Source organism: Stegodyphus dumicola, chromosome X1 (assembly GCF_044657685.1).
Source record: "Stegodyphus dumicola isolate Sdum_Otavi_A_Nest chromosome X1, ASM4465768v1".
Lineage (NCBI taxonomy): Eukaryota > Metazoa > Arthropoda > Arachnida > Araneae > Eresidae > Stegodyphus > Stegodyphus dumicola.
The window spans coordinates 243,871,777-243,897,157 of record NC_140780.1 but is presented as its reverse complement, the minus strand read 5'-3'; the positions used below and the strand labels follow the sequence as shown (position 1 = coordinate 243,897,157).

At 36.1% G+C, this 25,381-nt stretch overlaps 1 protein-coding gene across 3 annotated transcripts in view; it reads right to left on the bottom strand.

The window, feature by feature from the left end:
• LOC118179673 (protein O-glucosyltransferase 1-like) overlaps positions 1–25,381 on the bottom strand; it is a 116,412-nt gene that overhangs the window by 49,239 nt on the left and 41,792 nt on the right. For 2 of the 3 annotated variants that reach the window (XR_015038428.1, XM_085807338.1), the window contains exon 4: positions 275–407. Coding sequence is in view for 2 of the 3 variants with exons in the window: in XM_085807338.1 (XP_085663464.1) it covers positions 275–407 (133 nt within the window). In the remaining variant the exon portion in view is untranslated. Of the gene's footprint in view, positions 1–274; positions 408–4,372; positions 5,074–25,381 lie in introns of those variants that run through there. The other variant, XM_085807339.1, reaches the window with a different exon arrangement.

Sequence of the window (25,381 nt, the reverse complement as noted above, 5' to 3'; positions counted from 1 at the left end):
GCCTTTCAAAGAAACTGAACTGACATTCGTTGGCACTGTTTTGACAGTATCCGCTTACTACTATGTCATCAGGGATGGCATCTTAGGGACCATTTCTTAAAAGTACACAAATGCAACATCTCCATACATACATAAAGTTTAGATGAAGTAGAAGACGCTGTCAGATCTAAGTTCGCATTACAGAACACAGAAAGGAGAAATGTGAAATCCTCCCAAAGGTATTTAGAAAGTTAAATAAAGTAATTCTTTTTTTTTAAAAAATCAATTATCATACTTTGCTAAAAGAAAGTACAGGTAAAGGCTTGTTGTATTTATTCACTTGTGGCCAATCACGGGTATTAAGAATAAATTCCATATCAGGAAGCTCATTTATCAACTGAAGGATGAAATGTTCAACACCACTGCACCTATAAATTGATAAAAACACTTTTTAGCATTTTTTTTTATAATTATATAAATTCACAGTCTGAATTAAATTCACTGAAATACATTACCAAGAAACTGGAATAAAATCAAAAACATAGCAAATGAATGTTGAAACTGCAAAATGTATACAGAAGGTTTGATAAAAAATGGCTATGGCCTTTACTTTTTGATGCACATTTACTTCTAGCAAATTTTTTAAAAAATAAAAGATGTGAAATTTTATATAAATAATTTCAACACTAGAAATGGAAAGATTCCTGGAGTTGGGAACTTATTTTTCATTAGGTCTTCACACATCAAAAATATGCCTAAATTGTTTAAAATCTAAAAGTTTCTTAACTTATGCATAATTTGGAGAGATATTAAAGAACAAATATACTAATTTAGTCAGCCTATTACCTACATAATTTATTGCTTTAAGAACAAATTTATAAGCAATCACAAAACAAAATTTGCTAATTTGTACAAATTAGCAAATTTTTCATTCGAATGGTTTCATACTGGACAAAACATTTATTAGTAAACTACCAAGCCTGCTTCTGTGTTCCCAGGTATCATCATGTTCATTCTATATCATGGTGCATGCTGAAATCATGAAGCAAGAATTTCTTTCTGCATCTTTCAAAACAGGTCTACTTACTTCGTCATACGGGGTGTCTATAAATGTTCACCATGATTTCAAGACAAAATATTAATTATATTTATGATGTTTTTTTATTACAGGTCTACTAGGGAACCCACGAAGTTTCTGTACAGTTGTGTCTCATTCAACATTCTCACCACAAGGAATGTTGTGTGAGATATATCATAAAAATGCCTTTCTACCGGAAGAAGGCTCAATATGTTGTGAGGCTAGCAGAACCCAAATCACCAATTACTGTGCAGCAAAAGTTTAGATCCCATTATGGAAAGAAACCAGCTGATGTCAAGTTAATCAGAACATGGATGGAAATTTTTTTAGCAGTGGGGTTGGTTCAGAAATAGACCAAGCAGTGGCAGACCATCTGTTTTAGGGAAGACTGTGCAGGCTGTTCAAACCACATTCACGAAGTTGCCACAGAAATCGATTAAACAAGCTTTGTGGAAGCTTCAAACAATAAAGAGTATAATGCATACAGAGGTTCGCAAACATCTTAAATTGTATGCGTACAAGGTCTAAATTGATCAGGCATTACAAAGAGATGATTGCCCAAAACATGAACAATTTGCAAAGGACATGCTGAAAATTTGGATGAGGACAATGATTTTTTGAAGCATGTGTGTTTTTCTGATGAGGCACCTTTTTTGGCTCAGTTAACTGCCATATTGTATGGATCTGGGGATCAGAAATTCTTCATGCCATATGAGAATACATTTGGAACAGTACAAAGGTTAATGTGTGATTGGCCCATTTTTCTTCCTTGAAAACTATGCAAGTGAATATGTTTACCTAGACATGTTGGTGAATTATGCTGCTCCACAGCTACAGGCATACTTGCCAACCTATGACACTCAAAAATCAGAAGATTTTCACAATGCTAAAAAGACTTTTTAAATGATGAAAATATAGTTTTTGATAATGAATTAACTTTAAATAGTAACTAATTCTTAAATGCAAGCTACACGTACACATAAAAAACATTTTTATTACTAGCATCGAAAAAAAAAAAAAAAAAAAACTTTAATCAGTTTTTGTACAAATGTTATAAACAGTGGCAGATTTTGTTTTCTTTAAGAAAGAAATTTCATAATTTTGTTCCTAGCAATTGCCACGTAGGCTTGCTTTTGCTAATAAAAGTTTTTCTGATTTATCATCACTAGTATTAGATCTAAATTTAATCCTCATTTTCCAACAACACTGAAAATCCTCTCACACTCTGCATTACTATGGGGAACTGTCAAGATGGCCAACATAATTCTAGACAGTTCACTATATTTTAAAATTCCATCAGCATCTTTCAGTTTTCCAATTAAACTCTACTGGGTGTCAGTCCTAGCTGATTTTATAACTTCATTCAAGTTTTCTAATTGTAAACTGCTGTTATGCAGCTCTTGGAACTGTTTCAATTTTTCCTTCCTTTTAGAACTCCTTTCAAGATAATAATAAATATCAACAATGTGTTCATCTGCATTTATTGGTAAAGAAGCTGCTCTTTTTTCAGCTGCTAAATTTAAGAGGTGACAGGTGCACCTCATAATCTGCAAATCTGAATTTTCCTTTCTCAAGATGCCTGCAACACCAGTCTTCAAGCCTACCAATACTGGTGCATTATCGGCACCAAGTGCTAAGCAATTATCCAGAGGAACTGCATTTTCTTTTAAAGTTTTAATAATTAGCTGTGCTATATTAAAACCTGTCAAATGTCCTTCTAAAGTGGGGACAGAAAGTAAACTGTACTCAATTTCTAAAGACTCTGGATTAAAAAAAGAAACAACAATTGGATACAGTTTTGAATCGGTATTATTGCTTCCGTAGAGAGGCAGAACAGAGCTGTTTTAATGCAATCAATAACTGAAGATTTATTTTTAAAATCCAGTTCTTTAACAATTGCACCTGTTTTGATTCTTGAGTATTTCTTATCGATTTCACTATCGGGAAGCATTTTTCTAAATAAAACTGCAGCGTGATCCGATGCATTCAGTGGCAGGTTGTGCTCCAGTAAAAAGGCAGAGAACAGATATTCTGCATTAATAACTTTTTGGTCCTTTGTTTCCGAAGAAAAATTTAATTTTTCGTTTTTTTCAAAACAATTCCTGTTGTCCTTGTGTTTTTGTGTATGCACATTTTTTAGAACATCCGCCCTTCCACCATGCGAAATCGAAAAAATCGCAACGACAGGCAGTACACATCGCAAATTTATTACATTTCCTTGAGAAAATAATGGAAGGAAAGTCAACTGTGTACGATTTTTGAAACGTACACGAGTATTTCACCTTTCTCACAGACATAACAAAAGATGATAATTTCTAAAACTATTTCCTGAAGGCACGTGTACTCACACAACTCAGGACAAAATGAGAAGAAGTAACTCAAGGTTCTTTAATATACTAAGGTTAGGCCAGGAACGGAAAAAGCGTGCCATTGGTTGCTGGTAGTGACGTCACCCGGGAGACAAGACGCATCGGCCGACGCGTCTGCTACATGATTTTGGTAATGGAAAAAATGTAAACTAAAGCAAAATGATCATTTTATATGTGGTAGATATACCGGAACTACCGGGTATATACTTTCCGATTAAGTATTTTGTTAAAAAAAAATGTTTATTTTATGCACAGAATTCGTACGAATGCTGAAAATAATTGTAAACATTAAATTCTTTTCTTAAAGGAAAGCATTAGAAAATGAAAAACGATATTTAAGTTAATTAAGGGAAATAAATATTGTAAAGCAAGGTATTTTTCAATATTTTTCGTAGTATTGTTTGCACTAAATAAATCTTGTTGAACAGAACACATGATGGCATAACTGCTAAGACCATGGTAGAAACATAATCAAAAAGTATTATTCTATTTATTTTCATTGCTCATGCACTTTCCATGAGAAATATATGATCGTGATTTTCAGTTCAAATTACATATCTCAAGCAAAAATATATATAAAAAGATTTGACTTAACAAATTCATATTTAAATACCATAAAATTCTACAAATTTCTTAATATCCGTCATTATACTTTTAAATAGTATACTTATCACATTCTTTTTAAAGTGAAAAGTCACTTCATACTGATTCACTTCAGATTTTAGCAGAAGTGCGTATATTTTCAGTATAATCTAAAAGTACTCTTATAATCCCTTACACTCCCAAGATTTCTATATAACATTTATCCTGACGTGATTATTTGCTATAGTAAATAATCTTCGATATTGGCATCCTATTCTTCCTTTCATACATTAAAAATGGAACAATTAAAATACATTTTCTTACACATATACACACAATAATAATAATAATAAACTTGCCTTACATCTTAGTTTCGGCCCACCAGCGGCCGAGCGGTAAAGTCGCTGAACACTGGGTAGTTCGGTTCGAATCCCGCGAACGGGCTGGCTGCATGGGTGTTTTCGTGGTTTTCCTCATGCGTAACGTGTATACGAGCCAGTTTCCCTGAGAAAGTCCTCCACGAAGGCATCACACCTATTACGCAGATAGCCCTAGTGTGCTTTGCCATAATTAAATACACCACCACATCTTAATTTCAATTCAGTCTGTACACAAATTAAATATTTTTAATTACTAATGTATTTTTATTAGCTTGTTTCTTAAAATACTTTTGTTATACTCGAAATATGTGTTCAATATTGAATTATTTTTCTTTCTCTTATAATTAAAAACAAGTTATATGGAATCAAAATTAAAACATATGCAGCAGTTAAATAACACTGAACAGAATATCTTACTTTCTCTTTCGCTATTTGTATTCTAGCATTATACACAGATTTGTTTTCCTTCAGGTTCAAGCATGTGTAAGTTATATCAATTAAATTACATCACACATACCTGTATGCATCAGTTAAATAACACTGAAGGAAATATGTCACTCACTCATTCGATGTTTGCAGCATAGTGTGGTCGAGAAATTGTCCTTTCCTCACGGTGAGGCATGTATTAGTTTACTTAGTTCGCAAAGCTTAACCCAGACGCTGCTTCAATACATAGAGTTACGTTTGGGATGTAAAGAAAGTAACCAAAACATGTGAATGAAGTTGGATACGCAAATTTATTAACTAATCATTTAGGTACTCAGTATTGGTAAACATGACACTGAGTTTAAATATCTCACTACAATGTAAGTCTCATACACAAAATGAAGATTATGATAAAAAATGATTTAAAATGAGAAATTTTTCAATTTAAATGTAAAATAGCAGTAAAATGAAAAATAAATGTAAAATTACATCACAGTTATGTATGAAAACTACATAAATTCATTAAAAAAATAGTTATTTTATCTGATTGTAAAAAGTGTTTTCCGCCAAAAAAAGTATTAACGTGTATAATTCTGACACAACGCTATAGCACAATTTGCCACTTCCGCTTAGGTATAATAGCAAATTAACAACACAAATCAAATCAAACTGTTGATGCAACGAAAGTAAACAAACGCCAAGAACTAACTCTGTCACCCACATGACGTCATGCGTATGTGGCATAACTTTCTCCCTGCACTGCGCATCGCTCTTGGGCCCCCCCTGGAAGTAACTAAAGAAGCTACCGAACAAGTAACTAAAGAACATCCAAATAACAGCTTGCTTTGTCCTCATTGACTAATATATGCCAGATGACACGCAGGTGGAGCACGATGCCCATTGGAGAACGAAGTTTCTGGATACGTATATGCTCTCACTCACAAAGCAAAAGTTATCTAATTCGCAAGGTTTTGTTTTAGATATAATCTAGAGAAAATTCAATTGCTTTCAGACGTCCAAATCCACTTTTTTTTTTTTTTTTTGTTTTGTTCATGTAACAAAGTAATTTAGCCAAGTTCCATAAAATCGTGAGAAATTTTAAGAATAAGAAAAAGTCGGGAGAAATATATTGTAAATCAGGTTAGCGGGAGAGCGGTCGAAAATCGGGGGTCTCCCACCTAAATCGGGAGAGTTGGCAACTCTGTACAGGGTATGCAAGACACTATCATCTTTCAGCGAGATGCCATTCCCCCTCATTTGGCTCTAGAAATCCATGATTTTCTTAATGAAACCTTCCCCAACAGGCAGATTGGCAGAGACGGCCTAATCCATGAGTCCCGAGATTACCTGACATTACTCCCTTAGATTTCTTTCTTTAGGGGTATGTGAAAGATATTGTGTACAAAACAACAGTTCATGATATTGTGACATTGTACCAATGTGTTAGAGATGCCACTAGCATAGTCACACCAGACATGTTGCAGAATGTGTGGCAAGAGAATGAATATCGGCTTGAAATTTTGCATGTTATCAGGGATGCACACATTGACGTGCATTACCTGTATTAAATGTTTATATAAGGTTCAAAACTTAATGAGTAGAGGCATATATGGTATAATGTATGTTTTATTTACTGTATCTAATTAAGAGTTACATTGTTTTGTTATTAGGGTAAATATTTATGAAGAACTGTATTTTAAAGCTTCAATCATAATTTCATTTTATCTCATTTTTTGACATTAATATTTAAATTACTGTATACTGCCAATAAAAAAATTGCCCCCCCCCAAATTGAGATTTTACTTGATGATGGGAAGACATGCAAAAAATTAGAAATGTAGCACATAATATGCAAACCTTGCCTGCCAATAATAGGCCTCAGAAGTTGCATAAGAAAGGAAAACAAGAGTAGTGAAATAGTATATGTTTGCCTTTCATCAGCACAGGTAGTTTAAGTTACACCTCATAAAAAGAACAGCAGCCATACAGCATGCTTCTGATTTGATAGCATGTTTCTGCATGATCATAAATGAGCTCTGGCGTATTGACAGAGCAATTTTTTTGAGAAATTCATGTCTTTTTCCAATGGAATATCATGACAGTGATGCAAATATGGAAACAGTGGGCCAAAGAAGAGGCAATCTTCATGGAAGAAGCCCTGCATAAACACATGTATATCGAGGTAGGTAACCAAGAAAGTTTGAGCAGCTTCTGAGAACAGTAACTTTTGGTATGCTAGTGTGGTGAAATTGATTCAAATGACAACATATGTTTACATTTCTTTCAAACCTTATTCAGTAGAGAGTTGTTCAGTGCCCCAAACCTTTCGCTATCAGTTTTGCAGGAAGCACAATCTTCGAAAGAACCTGATATTGGAAAGGGAGACTGAGGCCTATTTTGCTTTATGAATACAAATTAGGAAACAAAGCTGCAGAGGCTGTTAGAATACGTTCTGTGTTTGGAGAGACTTCATTTTAGTGAACGGACTGCTCAAGTGCCTCAGCCAATTTCCTTCCAAAAATGAGAGCCTTGAAGACAAGCCTCATGTTGGTTGTCCATCCACTATTGACAAAGTCCAGCTGGAGGAGAAATTACGCAGAATCCTCATGAACCTGACACCTATTAATTTTAGCATAGGAAGCGACTTCTTCTATGATGGTGCTATCATATTTTTCGACGTTATAAATGCTGTATATACCTTTCCTCTCTCAGTCTCATAATTAAAACATGCCATTGCTCCATATACCGGCCCACGAGCGGCCGAGCGGTAAAGACACTGAACACTGGTAGTTCGGTCTGAGGTTCAAATCCCACAAACGGGCTGGCTGCATGGGCGTTTTCGTGGTTTTCCCCATGTGTAACATGTATACAAACCAGTTTCCCTTAGAAAGTCCTCCACGAAGGCATCCCTCACTTTAGGCAGATAGCCCCCATGTGCTTTGCCATAATTAAATAATCCAATCCAATCCAATCCAGTGCTCTATATACCATCACTGCTGCATCACAGAAAATATGAATTTAAAAAAATGGACTTTTATTTTGAACTTTCGCGAAGAAGTACTTCTCTATTTTCAAGTCACTTAATTCTTTAACTTCTGTGCACTATATCCAATTGTATTGTAACTCTGCTAGCAACTCTGAATCCCAGTCCAAACCTCTCTTCCATATTTCCCATAAAAGTCTCTTAATTCAAACAACAAATAGAAAAAATAAATCTGAATGGATTAAACACCTTAGCTGCTGTACTCAACACCGATCTTTTATTATTTTGCAATGTTTTTAAACTTCTCAACAATAAAGTAATGTCTAGTCTTAAAACACTTTCCAAATTCTACACTAGCCCTAATACTTTTAACTTACTATCTCTCTGGACACTACTTTCTTCACACTACCCCTTCTGAAGACAAAAGTCATGCAACTCTTTAGAATTAGTATTCAGCTTTCTCAAATCAAAACTTGCATCACCCAAAATAGATACCATGTCTGATGAAAGATTGAAAGCTAACTTAACGCTTTCCATTCTAACACAAATTGTCTACATATACACTGAAGTGACAAAAGTCATGGGATAGCAATATGCAAATATACAGATGGCAGTAGGATCGCGTAGAAAATGTATAAATGCGAAGTGCTTCGGCAGGGCTTTCATTTGTGTTCAAGTTATTCATGTGAAGAGGCTTTGACGTGATTATGGCCGCACGACGAGAATTAACAGACTTTGAACGCAGAATGGTAGTTGGAGATTCCATTTCGGATATCGTTAGGGAATTCAACATTCCGAGATCCACAGTGTCAAGAGTGTGCCGAGAGTATCTAATTTCAGGCATAACATCCCACCATGGACAGCGCAGTGGCCGACCACCTGCACTTAACCACCGAGACCAGCGATGTCTGCGTAGAGTAGTCAATGTTCACAGACAAGCAACACTGCGTCAAATAACCGCAGAAATCAATGTAGGACGTATGAGGGATGTGTCCGATAGGACAGTGCTGCGAAATTTGTCTTACTTGAGCTATGCCAGCAGAAGACCGACTCGAGTGCCTTTACTGACAGCATGACATCGCCTGCAGCGACTCTCGTGGGCTCGTGAGCATATCGGTTGGTCCCTAAACGAATGGAAAACCGTGGCTTGGTCAGATGAGTCACGATTTCAGTTGGTAAGAGCTGATGGTAGGGTTCGAGTGTGGCGCAGACCCCACGAAGCCATGGACCCAAGTTGTCAACAAGGCACTGTTCAAGCTGGTGGTGGTTCCATAATGCTCTGGGCTGTTTTTACATGGCATGGACTCGGTCCTCTGGTACAAATGAACTGATCATTGACTGGAAATGGATACCTTCAGCTATTTGGAGATCACTTACAGCCATTCATGGACTTCACGTACTCAAACAACGATGGGATTTTTATGGATGACAATGCTCCATGTCACCGGGCCACAATTGTTCGCGATTGGTTAGAAGAACTTTCTGGACAATTCCAGCGAATGATCTGGCCACCTAGATCGCCCGACATGAATCCCATCGAACATTTATGGGACATCATCGAGAGGTCAGTTCGTGCCCAAAACCCTGCACTGTCAACACTTTCACATTTATGGACACCCATAGAGGCAGCATGGCTCAATATTCCTGCAGGGGACTTCCAACGACTTGTTGAGTCCATGCCACGTCGAGTTGCTGCACTTCGCCGGGCGAAAGGAGGACCGACAAAATATTAGGAAGTATCCCATGACTTTTGTCACTTCAGTGTATTACCCGACATTGAAAATGCAACATCAAGAAGAAGTGGCCGGAAAATTATGCAAATTTCAGGGTAAATACATGTCACCGAGTTATGTGAATGATGTGAAACGCACAGCTCTTCTAGCGCATGTTAAAGAACATATACGGAAAGGAACCTGCAGAATATTCAATTTCCCTGTCATTATATCAGCTGGGAAAATTATTGTAGAAAATGTGTTGTCATACTTGCCAACCTATGACACTCAAAAATCAGGAGATTTTTTTAAGAAATCAGGAGATTTTTCACAATGTTAAAAAGACTTTTTAAATGATAAAAATATAGTTTTTAATAATGAATTAACTTTAAATAGTTACTAAGTCTTAAATGCAAGCAAAACAAAAATACCTTAAACATAAAAAACATTTTTATTACTTTCATCGTAAAAAAAAAAAAAAAAAAAAAAAAAAAAAAAAAAAAAAAAAAAGGCAGTTTAATCAGTTTTTATACAAATGTTATGGACAGTGGCAGATTTTGCTCTCGTTAAGAAAGAAACTTCATAATTTTGTTCATAGCAATTGCCACGTAGGCCTTACTTTTATAAAAAACTTTATATATTTTCGCTAATAAAAGTTTTTCTAATGTGTCATCACTAATATTAGATCTAAATTTAGTCCTCATTTTCCAACAACACTGAAAATCCTCTCACACTCTGCATTACTATGGGGAACTGTCAAGATGGCCAACATAATTCTAGACAGTTCACTATATTTTAAAATTCCATCAGCATCTTTCAGTTTTCCAATTAAACTCTACTGGGTGTCAGTCCTAGCTGATTTTATAACTTCATTCAAGTTTTCTAATTGTAAACTGCTGTTATGCAGCTCTTGGAACTGTTTCAATTTTTCCTTCCTTTTAGAACTCCTTTCAAGATAATAATAAATATCAACAATGTGTTCATCTGCATTTATTGGTAAAGAAGCTGCTCTTTTTTCAGCTGCTAAATTTAAGAGGTGACAGGTGCACCTCATAATCTGCAAATCTGAATTTTCCTTTCTCAAGATGCCTGCAACACCAGTCTTCAAGCCTACCAATACTGGTGCATTATCGGCACCAAGTGCTAAGCAATTATCCAGAGGAACTGCATTTTCTTTTAAAGTTTTAATAATTAGCTGTGCTATATTAAAACCTGTCAAATGTCCTTCTAAAGTGGGGACAGAAAGTAAACTGTACTCAATTTCTAAAGACTCTGGATTAAAAAAAGAAACAACAATTGGATACAGTTTTGAATCGGTATTATTGCTTCCGTAGAGAGGCAGAACAGAGCTGTTTTAATGCAATCAATAACTGAAGATTTATTTTTAAAATCCAGTTCTTTAACAATTGCACCTGTTTTGATTCTTGAGTATTTCTTATCGATTTCACTATCGGGAAGCATTTTTCTAAATAAAACTGCAGCGTGATCCGATGCATTCAGTGGCAGGTTGTGCTCCAGTAAAAAGGCAGAGAACAGATATTCTGCATTAATAACTTTTTGGTCCTTTGTTTCCGAAGAAAAATTTAATTTTTCGTTTTTTTCAAAACAATTCCTGTTGTCCTTGTGTTTTTGTGTATGCACATTTTTTAGAACATCCGCCCTTCCACCATGCGAAATCGAAAAAATCGCAACGACAGGCAGTACACATCGCAAATTTATTACATTTCCTTGAGAAAATAATGGAAGGAAAGTCAACTGTGTACGATTTTTGAAACGTACACGAGTATTTCACCTTTCTCACAGACATAACAAAAGATGATAATTTCTAAAACTATTTCCTGAAGGCACGTGTACTCACACAACTCAGGACAAAATGAGAAGAAGTAACTCAAGGTTCTTTAATATACTAAGGTTAGGCCAGGAACGGAAAAAGCGTGCCATTGGTTGCTGGTAGTGACGTCACCCGGGAGACAAGACGCATCGGCCGACGCGTCTGCTACATGATTTTGGTAATGGAAAAAATGTAAACTAAAGCAAAATGATCATTTTATATGTGGTAGATATACCGGAACTACCGGGTATATACTTTCCGATTAAGTATTTTGTTAAAAAAAAATGTTTATTTTATGCACAGAATTCGTACGAATGCTGAAAATAATTGTAAACATTAAATTCTTTTCTTAAAGGAAAGCATTAGAAAATGAAAAACGATATTTAAGTTAATTAAGGGAAATAAATATTGTAAAGCAAGGTATTTTTCAATATTTTTCGTAGTATTGTTTGCACTAAATAAATCTTGTTGAACAGAACACATGATGGCATAACTGCTAAGACCATGGTAGAAACATAATCAAAAAGTATTATTCTATTTATTTTCATTGCTCATGCACTTTCCATGAGAAATATATGATCGTGATTTTCAGTTCAAATTACATATCTCAAGCAAAAATATATATAAAAAGATTTGACTTAACAAATTCATATTTAAATACCATAAAATTCTACAAATTTCTTAATATCCGTCATTATACTTTTAAATAGTATACTTATCACATTCTTTTTAAAGTGAAAAGTCACTTCATACTGATTCACTTCAGATTTTAGCAGAAGTGCGTATATTTTCAGTATAATCTAAAAGTACTCTTATAATCCCTTACACTCCCAAGATTTCTATATAACATTTATCCTGACGTGATTATTTGCTATAGTAAATAATCTTCGATATTGGCATCCTATTCTTCCTTTCATACATTAAAAATGGAACAATTAAAATACATTTTCTTACACATATACACACAATAATAATAATAATAAACTTGCCTTACATCTTAGTTTCGGCCCACCAGCGGCCGAGCGGTAAAGTCGCTGAACACTGGGTAGTTCGGTTCGAATCCCGCGAACGGGCTGGCTGCATGGGTGTTTTCGTGGTTTTCCTCATGCGTAACGTGTATACGAGCCAGTTTCCCTGAGAAAGTCCTCCACGAAGGCATCACACCTATTACGCAGATAGCCCTAGTGTGCTTTGCCATAATTAAATACACCACCACATCTTAATTTCAATTCAGTCTGTACACAAATTAAATATTTTTAATTACTAATGTATTTTTATTAGCTTGTTTCTTAAAATACTTTTGTTATACTCGAAATATGTGTTCAATATTGAATTATTTTTCTTTCTCTTATAATTAAAAACAAGTTATATGGAATCAAAATTAAAACATATGCAGCAGTTAAATAACACTGAACAGAATATCTTACTTTCTCTTTCGCTATTTGTATTCTAGCATTATACACAGATTTGTTTTCCTTCAGGTTCAAGCATGTGTAAGTTATATCAATTAAATTACATCACACATACCTGTATGCATCAGTTAAATAACACTGAAGGAAATATGTCACTCACTCATTCGATGTTTGCAGCATAGTGTGGTCGAGAAATTGTCCTTTCCTCACGGTGAGGCATGTATTAGTTTACTTAGTTCGCAAAGCTTAACCCAGACGCTGCTTCAATACATAGAGTTACGTTTGGGATGTAAAGAAAGTAACCAAAACATGTGAATGAAGTTGGATACGCAAATTTATTAACTAATCATTTAGGTACTCAGTATTGGTAAACATGACACTGAGTTTAAATATCTCACTACAATGTAAGTCTCATACACAAAATGAAGATTATGATAAAAAATGATTTAAAATGAGAAATTTTTCAATTTAAATGTAAAATAGCAGTAAAATGAAAAATAAATGTAAAATTACATCACAGTTATGTATGAAAACTACATAAATTCATTAAAAAAATAGTTATTTTATCTGATTGTAAAAAGTGTTTTCCGCCAAAAAAAGTATTAACGTGTATAATTCTGACACAACGCTATAGCACAATTTGCCACTTCCGCTTAGGTATAATAGCAAATTAACAACACAAATCAAATCAAACTGTTGATGCAACGAAAGTAAACAAACGCCAAGAACTAACTCTGTCACCCACATGACGTCATGCGTATGTGGCATAACTTTCTCCCTGCACTGCGCATCGCTCTTGGGCCCCCCCTGGAAGTAACTAAAGAAGCTACCGAACAAGTAACTAAAGAACATCCAAATAACAGCTTGCTTTGTCCTCATTGACTAATATATGCCAGATGACACGCAGGTGGAGCACGATGCCCATTGGAGAACGAAGTTTCTGGATACGTATATGCTCTCACTCACAAAGCAAAAGTTATCTAATTCGCAAGGTTTTGTTTTAGATATAATCTAGAGAAAATTCAATTGCTTTCAGACGTCCAAATCCACTTTTTTTTTTTTTTTTTGTTTTGTTCATGTAACAAAGTAATTTAGCCAAGTTCCATAAAATCGTGAGAAATTTTAAGAATAAGAAAAAGTCGGGAGAAATATATTGTAAATCAGGTTAGCGGGAGAGCGGTCGAAAATCGGGGGTCTCCCACCTAAATCGGGAGAGTTGGCAACTCTGTACAGGGTATGCAAGACACTATCATCTTTCAGCGAGATGCCATTCCCCCTCATTTGGCTCTAGAAATCCATGATTTTCTTAATGAAACCTTCCCCAACAGGCAGATTGGCAGAGACGGCCTAATCCATGAGTCCCGAGATTACCTGACATTACTCCCTTAGATTTCTTTCTTTAGGGGTATGTGAAAGATATTGTGTACAAAACAACAGTTCATGATATTGTGACATTGTACCAATGTGTTAGAGATGCCACTAGCATAGTCACACCAGACATGTTGCAGAATGTGTGGCAAGAGAATGAATATCGGCTTGAAATTTTGCATGTTATCAGGGATGCACACATTGACGTGCATTACCTGTATTAAATGTTTATATAAGGTTCAAAACTTAATGAGTAGAGGCATATATGGTATAATGTATGTTTTATTTACTGTATCTAATTAAGAGTTACATTGTTTTGTTATTAGGGTAAATATTTATGAAGAACTGTATTTTAAAGCTTCAATCATAATTTCATTTTATCTCATTTTTTGACATTAATATTTAAATTACTGTATACTGCCAATAAAAAAATTGCCCCCCCCCAAATTGAGATTTTACTTGATGATGGGAAGACATGCAAAAAATTAGAAATGTAGCACATAATATGCAAACCTTGCCTGCCAATAATAGGCCTCAGAAGTTGCATAAGAAAGGAAAACAAGAGTAGTGAAATAGTATATGTTTGCCTTTCATCAGCACAGGTAGTTTAAGTTACACCTCATAAAAAGAACAGCAGCCATACAGCATGCTTCTGATTTGATAGCATGTTTCTGCATGATCATAAATGAGCTCTGGCGTATTGACAGAGCAATTTTTTTGAGAAATTCATGTCTTTTTCCAATGGAATATCATGACAGTGATGCAAATATGGAAACAGTGGGCCAAAGAAGAGGCAATCTTCATGGAAGAAGCCCTGCATAAACACATGTATATCGAGGTAGGTAACCAAGAAAGTTTGAGCAGCTTCTGAGAACAGTAACTTTTGGTATGCTAGTGTGGTGAAATTGATTCAAATGACAACATATGTTTACATTTCTTTCAAACCTTATTCAGTAGAGAGTTGTTCAGTGCCCCAAACCTTTCGCTATCAGTTTTGCAGGAAGCACAATCTTCGAAAGAACCTGATATTGGAAAGGGAGACTGAGGCCTATTTTGCTTTATGAATACAAATTAGGAAACAAAGCTGCAGAGGCTGTTAGAATACGTTCTGTGTTTGGAGAGACTTCATTTTAGTGAACGGACTGCTCAAGTGCCTCAGCCAATTTCCTTCCAAAAATGAGAGCCTTGAAGACAAGCCTCATGTTGGTTGTCCATCCACTATTGACAAAGTCCAGCTGGAGGAGAAATTACGCAGAATCCTCATGAACCTGACACCTATTAATTTTAGCATAGGAAGCGACTTCTTCTATGATGGTGCTATCATATTTTTCGACGTTATAAATGCTGTATATACCTTTCCTCTCTCAGTCTCATAATTAAAACATGCCATTGCTCCATATACCGGCCCACGAGCGGCCGAGCGGTAAAGACACTGAACACTGGTAGTTCGGTCTGAGGTTCAAATCCCACAAACGGGCTGGCTGCATGGGCGTTTTCGTGGTTTTCCCCATGTGTAACATGTATACAAACCAGTTTCCCTTAGAAAGTCCTCCACGAAGGCATCCCTCACTTTAGGCAGATAGCCCCCATGTGCTTTGCCATAATTAAATAATCCAATCCAATCCAATCCAGTGCTCTATATACCATCACTGCTGCATCACAGAAAATATGAATTTAAAAAAATGGACTTTTATTTTGAACTTTCGCGAAGAAGTACTTCTCTATTTTCAAGTCACTTAATTCTTTAACTTCTGTGCACTATATCCAATTGTATTGTAACTCTGCTAGCAACTCTGAATCCCAGTCCAAACCTCTCTTCCATATTTCCCATAAAAGTCTCTTAATTCAAACAACAAATAGAAAAAATAAATCTGAATGGATTAAACACCTTAGCTGCTGTACTCAACACCGATCTTTTATTATTTTGCAATGTTTTTAAACTTCTCAACAATAAAGTAATGTCTAGTCTTAAAACACTTTCCAAATTCTACACTAGCCCTAATACTTTTAACTTACTATCTCTCTGGACACTACTTTCTTCACACTACCCCTTCTGAAGACAAAAGTCATGCAACTCTTTAGAATTAGTATTCAGCTTTCTCAAATCAAAACTTGCATCACCCAAAATAGATACCATGTCTGATGAAAGATTGAAAGCTAACTTAACGCTTTCCATTCTAACACAAATTGTCTACATATACACTGAAGTGACAAAAGTCATGGGATAGCAATATGCAAATATACAGATGGCAGTAGGATCGCGTAGAAAATGTATAAATGCGAAGTGCTTCGGCAGGGCTTTCATTTGTGTTCAAGTTATTCATGTGAAGAGGCTTTGACGTGATTATGGCCGCACGACGAGAATTAACAGACTTTGAACGCAGAATGGTAGTTGGAGATTCCATTTCGGATATCGTTAGGGAATTCAACATTCCGAGATCCACAGTGTCAAGAGTGTGCCGAGAGTATCTAATTTCAGGCATAACATCCCACCATGGACAGCGCAGTGGCCGACCACCTGCACTTAACCACCGAGACCAGCGATGTCTGCGTAGAGTAGTCAATGTTCACAGACAAGCAACACTGCGTCAAATAACCGCAGAAATCAATGTAGGACGTATGAGGGATGTGTCCGATAGGACAGTGCTGCGAAATTTGTCTTACTTGAGCTATGCCAGCAGAAGACCGACTCGAGTGCCTTTACTGACAGCATGACATCGCCTGCAGCGACTCTCGTGGGCTCGTGAGCATATCGGTTGGTCCCTAAACGAATGGAAAACCGTGGCTTGGTCAGATGAGTCACGATTTCAGTTGGTAAGAGCTGATGGTAGGGTTCGAGTGTGGCGCAGACCCCACGAAGCCATGGACCCAAGTTGTCAACAAGGCACTGTTCAAGCTGGTGGTGGTTCCATAATGCTCTGGGCTGTTTTTACATGGCATGGACTCGGTCCTCTGGTACAAATGAACTGATCATTGACTGGAAATGGATACCTTCAGCTATTTGGAGATCACTTACAGCCATTCATGGACTTCACGTACTCAAACAACGATGGGATTTTTATGGATGACAATGCTCCATGTCACCGGGCCACAATTGTTCGCGATTGGTTAGAAGAACTTTCTGGACAATTCCAGCGAATGATCTGGCCACCTAGATCGCCCGACATGAATCCCATCGAACATTTATGGGACATCATCGAGAGGTCAGTTCGTGCCCAAAACCCTGCACTGTCAACACTTTCACATTTATGGACACCCATAGAGGCAGCATGGCTCAATATTCCTGCAGGGGACTTCCAACGACTTGTTGAGTCCATGCCACGTCGAGTTGCTGCACTTCGCCGGGCGAAAGGAGGACCGACAAAATATTAGGAAGTATCCCATGACTTTTGTCACTTCAGTGTATTACCCGACATTGAAAATGCAACATCAAGAAGAAGTGGCCGGAAAATTATGCAAATTTCAGGGTAAATACATGTCACCGAGTTATGTGAATGATGTGAAACGCACAGCTCTTCTAGCGCATGTTAAAGAACATATACGGAAAGGAACCTGCAGAATATTCAATTTCCCTGTCATTATATCAGCTGGGAAAATTATTGTAGAAAATGTGTTGTCATACTTGCCAACCTATGACACTCAAAAATCAGGAGATTTTTTTAAGAAATCAGGAGATTTTTCACAATGTTAAAAAGACTTTTTAAATGATAAAAATATAGTTTTTAATAATGAATTAACTTTAAATAGTTACTAAGTCTTAAATGCAAGCAAAACAAAAATACCTTAAACATAAAAAACATTTTTATTACTTTCATCGTAAAAAAAAAAAAAAAAAAAAAAAAAAAAAAAAAAAAAAAAAAAAAGGCAGTTTAATCAGTTTTTATACAAATGTTATGGACAGTGGCAGATTTTGCTCTCGTTAAGAAAGAAACTTCATAATTTTGTTCATAGCAATTGCCACGTAGGCCTTACTTTTATAAAAAACTTTATATATTTTCGCTAATAAAAGTTTTTCTAATGTGTCATCACTAATATTAGATCTAAATTTAGTCCTCGTTTTCGCAACAACACTGAAAATCCTCTTACACTCTGCATTACTATGGGGATCTGTCAAGATGGCCAACATAATTCTAGAGAGTTCACTATATTTTAAAATTCCATCAGCACCTTTCAGTTTTCCAATTCACCTCCACTGGGTGTCAATCCTAGCTGATTTTATAACTTCATCCAAGTTTTCTAATTGTAAACTGCAAAATTGCGACTGCAGTATATCAGTAGCAACATCAATATCATCATCTTTCATGACTAAACGAAGTAACACAGGAAATCTATTCAAAAAGTACCTTATATAAAAAAAAGATGCATTTGCTAGAGCAGAGCAAAAAAAGCAAAAAGCTTTGTTAAGGTCCGAAGAAAAAAACATAAATATTCGTTCTTCACAAGATAAACTTACAGTAATTGGAAAAAGTTTCATGTGTTGAGCAATTTTTTCTTTTATTTTGAGAGAAATTTGTATCAGCTTTACGCTTATATTTTGCAGTATTAATTTGAGAACTGCCAGTTGAATTGCTGAATGATGCAGAAATTACAAAAAATCAAAATTTTTCTCATTTCAGTATTATGCAGCTGTTGGAACTGTTTCAATTTTTCCTTTCTTTTAGAACTCCTTTCAAGATAATAATAAATATCAACAATGTGTTCATCCACATTTAATGGTAAAGAAGCTGCCCCTTTTTCAGCTGCTAAATATAAGAGGTGACAGGTGCACCTCATAATCTGCAAATCTGAATTTGCCTTTCTTAAGATGCCTGCAACACCAGCCTTCAAGCCTACCATTACTGGTGCATTATCGGCACCAAGCGCTAAGCAATTATCCAGAGGGACTGCATTTTATTTTAAAGTTTTAATAATTAGCTGTGCTATATTAAAGCCTGTCGAATGTCCTTCTAAAGTGGGGACAGAAAGTAAACTGCACTCAATTTCTGAAGACTCTGGATTAAAAAAAGAAACAACATTGGATACAGTTTTGAATTGGTATTATTGCTTCCATCCGTAGAGAGGCAGAACGGAGCTGTTTTAATGCAATCAATAACTGAAGATTTATTTTTCAAACCCATTTCTTTAACATTTGCACCTATTTTGGTCCTTGCACTTGAGTATTTCTTAGCGATTTCACTATCGGGAAACATTTTTCTAAATAAAGCTGCAGCGTGATCCGATGCATTCAGTGGCAGGTTGTGCTCCAGTAAAAAGGCAGAGAACAGACATTCTGCATTAATCACTTTTTGGTCTTTTGTTTCCGAAGAAAAATTTAATTTTTCGTTTTTTCAAAACAACTCATGTTGTTTTTGCGTTTTTGTGTACGCACATGTTTGAGAACATCTGCCCTTCCACCAAGCGAAATCGAAAAATCGCAACGACAGATGGTACACCTCGCAAATTTATTACATTTCCTTGAAGAAATAATGGAAGGAAAGTCAACTGTGTACGATTTTTGAAACGTGCACGAGTATTTCACCTTTCTCGCAGACATATCAAAAGACGATAATTTCTAAAACTATTTCCTAAAGGCACATGTACTCACACAACTCAGGACAAGATGAACGAAATAGCGAAAGATCATCCAAAGAACGGCCAACGGACTTGAGCTTGCTTTGTGCTCATTGGCTAATATATGCCAGATGACACGCAGTGGAGCTCGATGCCCATTGGACAACTGGAGAACGAAGTTTCTGGATACGTATGCTGTCGATCACAAAGCAAAAATTCTCATCTGATTCGCAAGGTTTCATTTTAGATATAATCTAGAGAAAATTCAGTTGCTTTCAGACGTCCAAAATCACTTTTTTTTTGTGTGTGTTCATATAACGAAGTATTAAGCCAAGTTCCATAAAAATCGTGAGAAATATTAAGAATAAGAAAAAGTCGGGAGAAATATATTGTAAATCGGGTTGGCGGGAGAGCGGTCGAAAATCGGGAGAGTTGGCAACTCTGTGTTCTTGTCTTAGAGGTCGTGTGTAATAGCAAAGAATACCAGGCTATCATCAATGGAGGCAATTCTAGCAGACAGACGATTTTATGAGGGGCATGGTGATCGGACTGAGAAGAGCAGGTTGATTCATATGGCAAATCTCAGCTGACACACACATGGACATGTCCACAGTGCACCAGCGGTGGCGCCGATGGTGGGAACAAGGAAATGTGGCAAGTATCAGGGGTGTAAATACAGCCACAGTGACGTCTGCGTGCATTGATCGATGTATCCCTTGGCAAGTGGTGGAGCACCCGGAAGCCACTTCTACCTCCATTTTGCAGCATGTTCAAGACACCCTGGATGTTCCCATATTGACCAGAACTTTTTGCCACGGTTACAGCCAAAAACATCGTGGCAAAAACGTCACGGAGAAAACAATGCAAGGCGAAAACGTCGTGGGAGAAAACATCGAAGTTCTAAAACATCGTCCTCGAAAATAAAGTGGTTCAAAACCTTCACAATTAAAAAACATCGTCGTCGAAAATATCGTGGTAAAAAATAAAGTACCTACAAATCATCTCATGACGATAACATCACACCCATTCGTTTTTGAAATCCCGTATCATCGAACAAATCATCGCATGACGATAACATCGCAGATATGCTTTTTTCAGGCTTTAGTTACTGTAAATGGATATTCCAGGGTTGCCACTCAAAGAGGAGAATGAAATTCCCTGACTTTTCCAGGTTTTCCAGGTATGTTTCGAGAAAATTCCAGTCTATCCGCGTAATGTACGTTGGCTGTGCTAAGAGGTAAATTAATTATGGTATTACTTGTACTGTGTAGCAAATTCACTTAATTATTCAATAAATCCCAGAGGACATTTATTCTTAATTATTCTTGTTACACTTTGTTTGATAATTTTGTTTACTTTTCCGCTTAAAAAACTTAATAAAATTTAAGATATATACATTGGATAACAACTGTACGTTTTATTTAATTATTACTCATGATCATCCCCAGTTCAACACGAGGCTAATCCGGTTCTTATAAATCACAAAGCAATGCTAAAAGTTAGGTTAGATTTTAGGTAAATTTAATTTGTGTGAGGTGTATTCTTAAAAGGCACCTTAACACTTGAAAACACAAATATAATTATAATAGGAGTTGTTTTCTCCACTGAAGATTGAAATTAGAATCTGCCCAATCTGGAATAAAATAAGGCTTTTTTTGCAGACATTCTGCAGCTAAACGAAAGAAAGAATCTATTTAATTATATTTTGTTACTAAATTGAGGTATTTTATATTTATTTCGCAGCATACATAAGGAAAAAATATGTGCATTAAATTTCGTGATGTCATCATACTGCTAGAATTAATTTCAGAATTATGCCAGAGAAAATTTCCTGAAATTTGGAAATATTATTTACTAATGATAAATAAATTTAGAGGGAAGAAGCAACATTAAATGATATGAATAACATAAAAGTAAAGATAATTACTTAAAAATTTATTTAGAATAATCAACGATATTTTAGCGAATATAGTTATATATGGTTATCCTAGATGATTGATTACTATTTTTTTATTTTACTGCAAAATGACAAGGTATTTATTAACACTCTGACTGCTCAATTTTTAGACCAAAATCGCTTTAAAAATTGTGTAATTTTTTTTCATATGTTAAATCCATATATATTGGAAAATTGAAAAATGCAGTTTTCCTATCTAGAAAATATTTTTTATATAGATTTTTATCATGAGAAACTAAGTTGCCAGAAAAACCAGTTTCAAATGTTTTCAAAAAAAAAAAAAAAAAAAAAAAAAAAAAACTTTTTAAATAGTTTTCAGTCGAATTACAGTTAATTTCTATTTATTGCATAATATAAAAAAGTAAAATGTATAAAATTTAAGAAAATATAAAGCACTGAGGATAAATACCTTAGAAATGCAGTTTAGCATGATAGAATTCAAAACGGGGTTCAATGCAAAGTCCAACTTCACAGTCTTTGCACCAGATTCAATAAATCTAATTAATAATTCAATAATTTAATTAAATAATGAAGATAACCGCTGAATGTTTTCTAGCAGCCATTTCTGAAAGAAAAGGGCGGCAAAACGTGGAGTTTGAGCGGCAATACCCACGTGCCTTCAAACGCCGCAATTTAGTGGACAACTAACGATATCTGTTAGCCAAAACGTAAATTAATTATCGTCTAATATTGTATATAAGTTATTTTAGTGTTTAAACGTGGAAAAAACGGGATGCGCTCCGCAATAAAGGAAGAAAAACACATGCCCGCGGAAATCGCGGGATGAGCAGAATTTGCTACATTTGAGTTGCCCGTGGAAATCGCGGGATGAGCAGCCAGAGGGTTAAAAAAAAAAAAAAAAAAAAAAAAAAAAGATTTTGCGGTAAAATCTTAGTATACGATACGGCCTTCCCATGATTTTGAAAATTGTCGCCAAGAACAAAATGACCCGTTTACTGCTCATCATCATGTCGCCAAATCCCGCTGTACCATACATGGAGATTATTCTGACCAAAGAACGTCTATGTAAAAAGCGGAGGGAAAATTTGCCAAGGGATTTGACGACGGAACGGCTAGAATTTCCCTCTCCGCGATATGTACAGGAAATTGAGAAACACGTGTTAAGAAGAAACGTTCTTTGACAAAAAAGAAAATTACGAAAATCCGTTTTTAAATTATTGCGAAAAATCCAAGAGGAAACGTGATGCTAAAGCAAAGTTTAAAGAAATTAAACATTTAGCAGTAGTAGCAATAAAAGCTCCCTGAGATATGTTGTGCAGACATTGAAGACAATAAAAGATTTTGAACTTAACCAATTTATTAACAATATAATAAAGAATAAAAACACAGAAAATAAATGTCAACAGTATTAGAGTCTTAGGAAAAATATAATATAACCATCATTCATAAAATATTTTTACCTGGTCTCCAAAACACTGGCATTCTATACAAACAAAAATGTCCTAAACAGTAATTATGCGGCCTAAAAATAAAGCTGGCTACCCATTCAATAAGTCCATAATCAATGGTCAAGAAAAACACCTGAAAATTTAAATGAAGTTCTTGAAATCACTTAAAACAGGCCTAACCCCGTTTGCACAAGGAGTCGCCGCTCACGTATTTTTAATTGCCGCCTTTATTGAAGAACATGGATGCCGCCCACGGCAGTCACTCACATAGTAGCCTCTGGAACCAAAGAACTTTATTCTGGAACCATCATCTCGCAAACCGGAACCAATGCACTTTAATCACCGGACTGCATGCATCCTTCTAAAGGGGCTGGAAACCGCTCACTCAAGTGCTGGGAAACCAGGAACTAGAAGGGTTGAGCTTGCTTGCTTAAATGCTAATTGCTTATGCTTATATTAGCCCAGTTGGGCTTTAATAAGCTATATTGATCTAATCCCCTAAGGACAATCAGAATGTCAACTATCAGCTAGTTCCCAGCCAGGAAATCGGAGCGGGTAAGGAAAAGAGGGCCCATCGGCCATAGTGACAAAGTCCAATCATCAAAGTAACTTAACTCTTACCCCTGAGACAAGAGTAATAATCACGTGTATGGAGCTATGAAGATGCAAAAGAAATGAAAATACATGAAATGTGCATAGGATACAGTGTTGAACATGTAATAAACAAATGAAAGTGAAGTAATGTACGCATAAAAATGTGTTATTTACATATTTGAAAACGAGTGGGCTAAGTGACAAAATTGTGATCCCTCATTCTGTGAGCCGTAAAAGGCCTGATATTGTAGTCCTCAGGAATGCAGACATAGTTCAGTACAGCATTAAAGTTTCCTTTACTGCAATTCAAGCCTTTGTCAAAGAACTTGCTGTTAAGTTTTTGCAGATATTTGTCAATATATTCAACTTGTAAATCATCGTGCAGGAGTTTGTTACGGATGTAAAAATGCGCTCCTGTCATGGTGCGTAAGATTGTGTTTTGAGTCACCTGCAATTTGTTGATATCTGAGCTCGTAGCAGTCGCCCAGACAGGGGACGCATAACACATAATTGGTCTTAAAATGGAAATATAAATCTGTCTTTTCCTTCTCAGATCTAACTGCGAGCTGCGCCCTAGCAGTACTTGTAATTGTTGAGCAATTCCTCTGGTCTTGTTTGCAATGTAATTGACATGCGTACTCCACGTGAGTCTTCGATTCAAGTAAACACCTAAATACTTGGCCTTGTTTACCATCGGGACACGTTGGCCGAATAGGTAAAGTGGCTGAACTGAGACCAGTATTTTCTTCCTTCTAACAAGAAGTAGCTGTGATTTAGTCGCATTGATGGAAATCTTCCACCTGGAGCACCACTCCTCAATGTCCATAATTATATCCTGCATAACAGAAATTGCCCTGTTAGGCTGAATAGATCTGACCGCTACAGCGGTGTCATCCGCATAGCAGGCCAGCAATGTATTTCTGTTGAGTTTATCCCGCGGGAAATCAGCCGCATAGAAAAGATAGAGTACTGGGCCAAGACAGGACCCCTGGGGGACGCCTGCAGCGATAGTTTTGTATCCAGAATGACTTTGCTTGCAGCTAACTGTAAAGTAACGATTTGCAATATAAGATCTGGTGAGTAAGATCAGTTCTCTAGGCAAATTCATCATTATCAATTTATATATTAAGCCCTCATGCCAGACACGGTCAAATGCTTTGGCCACGTCCAGCATGAGCACTGCAGTACAACTCTTATGATGCAGAGCAGAGCCGATAAATTCCACAAGCCTAATCAGTTGTTTAGATGTGCAAAGTTCGCTCCTAAATCCATACTGATCTTCCGGAAGTACCTGTAAATAAGGCTGGAATTTCCTTAAAATTATTCGTTCAAAGATCTTGCCTATATTAGAGAGCAAGCTTATGGGCCTGTGATTTTCCGCCTTAGTGATGTCTTTTGCAGGCTTCGGTAGTAGGAAAACTTTTGCGTACTTCCAGCAGTCCGGGAAGTAGCATAACGTAATGCATATATTAAAAATGCTGGAAAGTCTTGTGATTCCACCGCGCGGGAGGTTCCTGATCATTAAATTTGTAACTCCATCAATACCTGGGGCTTTCTTGGGGTTCAATTTGGAGATAATATCCGTAACTTCTCTTGGATTAGTTAAACCATCGGCATTTAGAGCCGTGGGAGCACCTAGCCATTCTTCTACTTTCATTCTGACTTGGGTCTCAAAGTGAATATTACGAGGTGTCTGATTGGGAGAAAACTGCTTTTCAAGATGTGAAGCAAAAATCTGACATTTGTCAGTA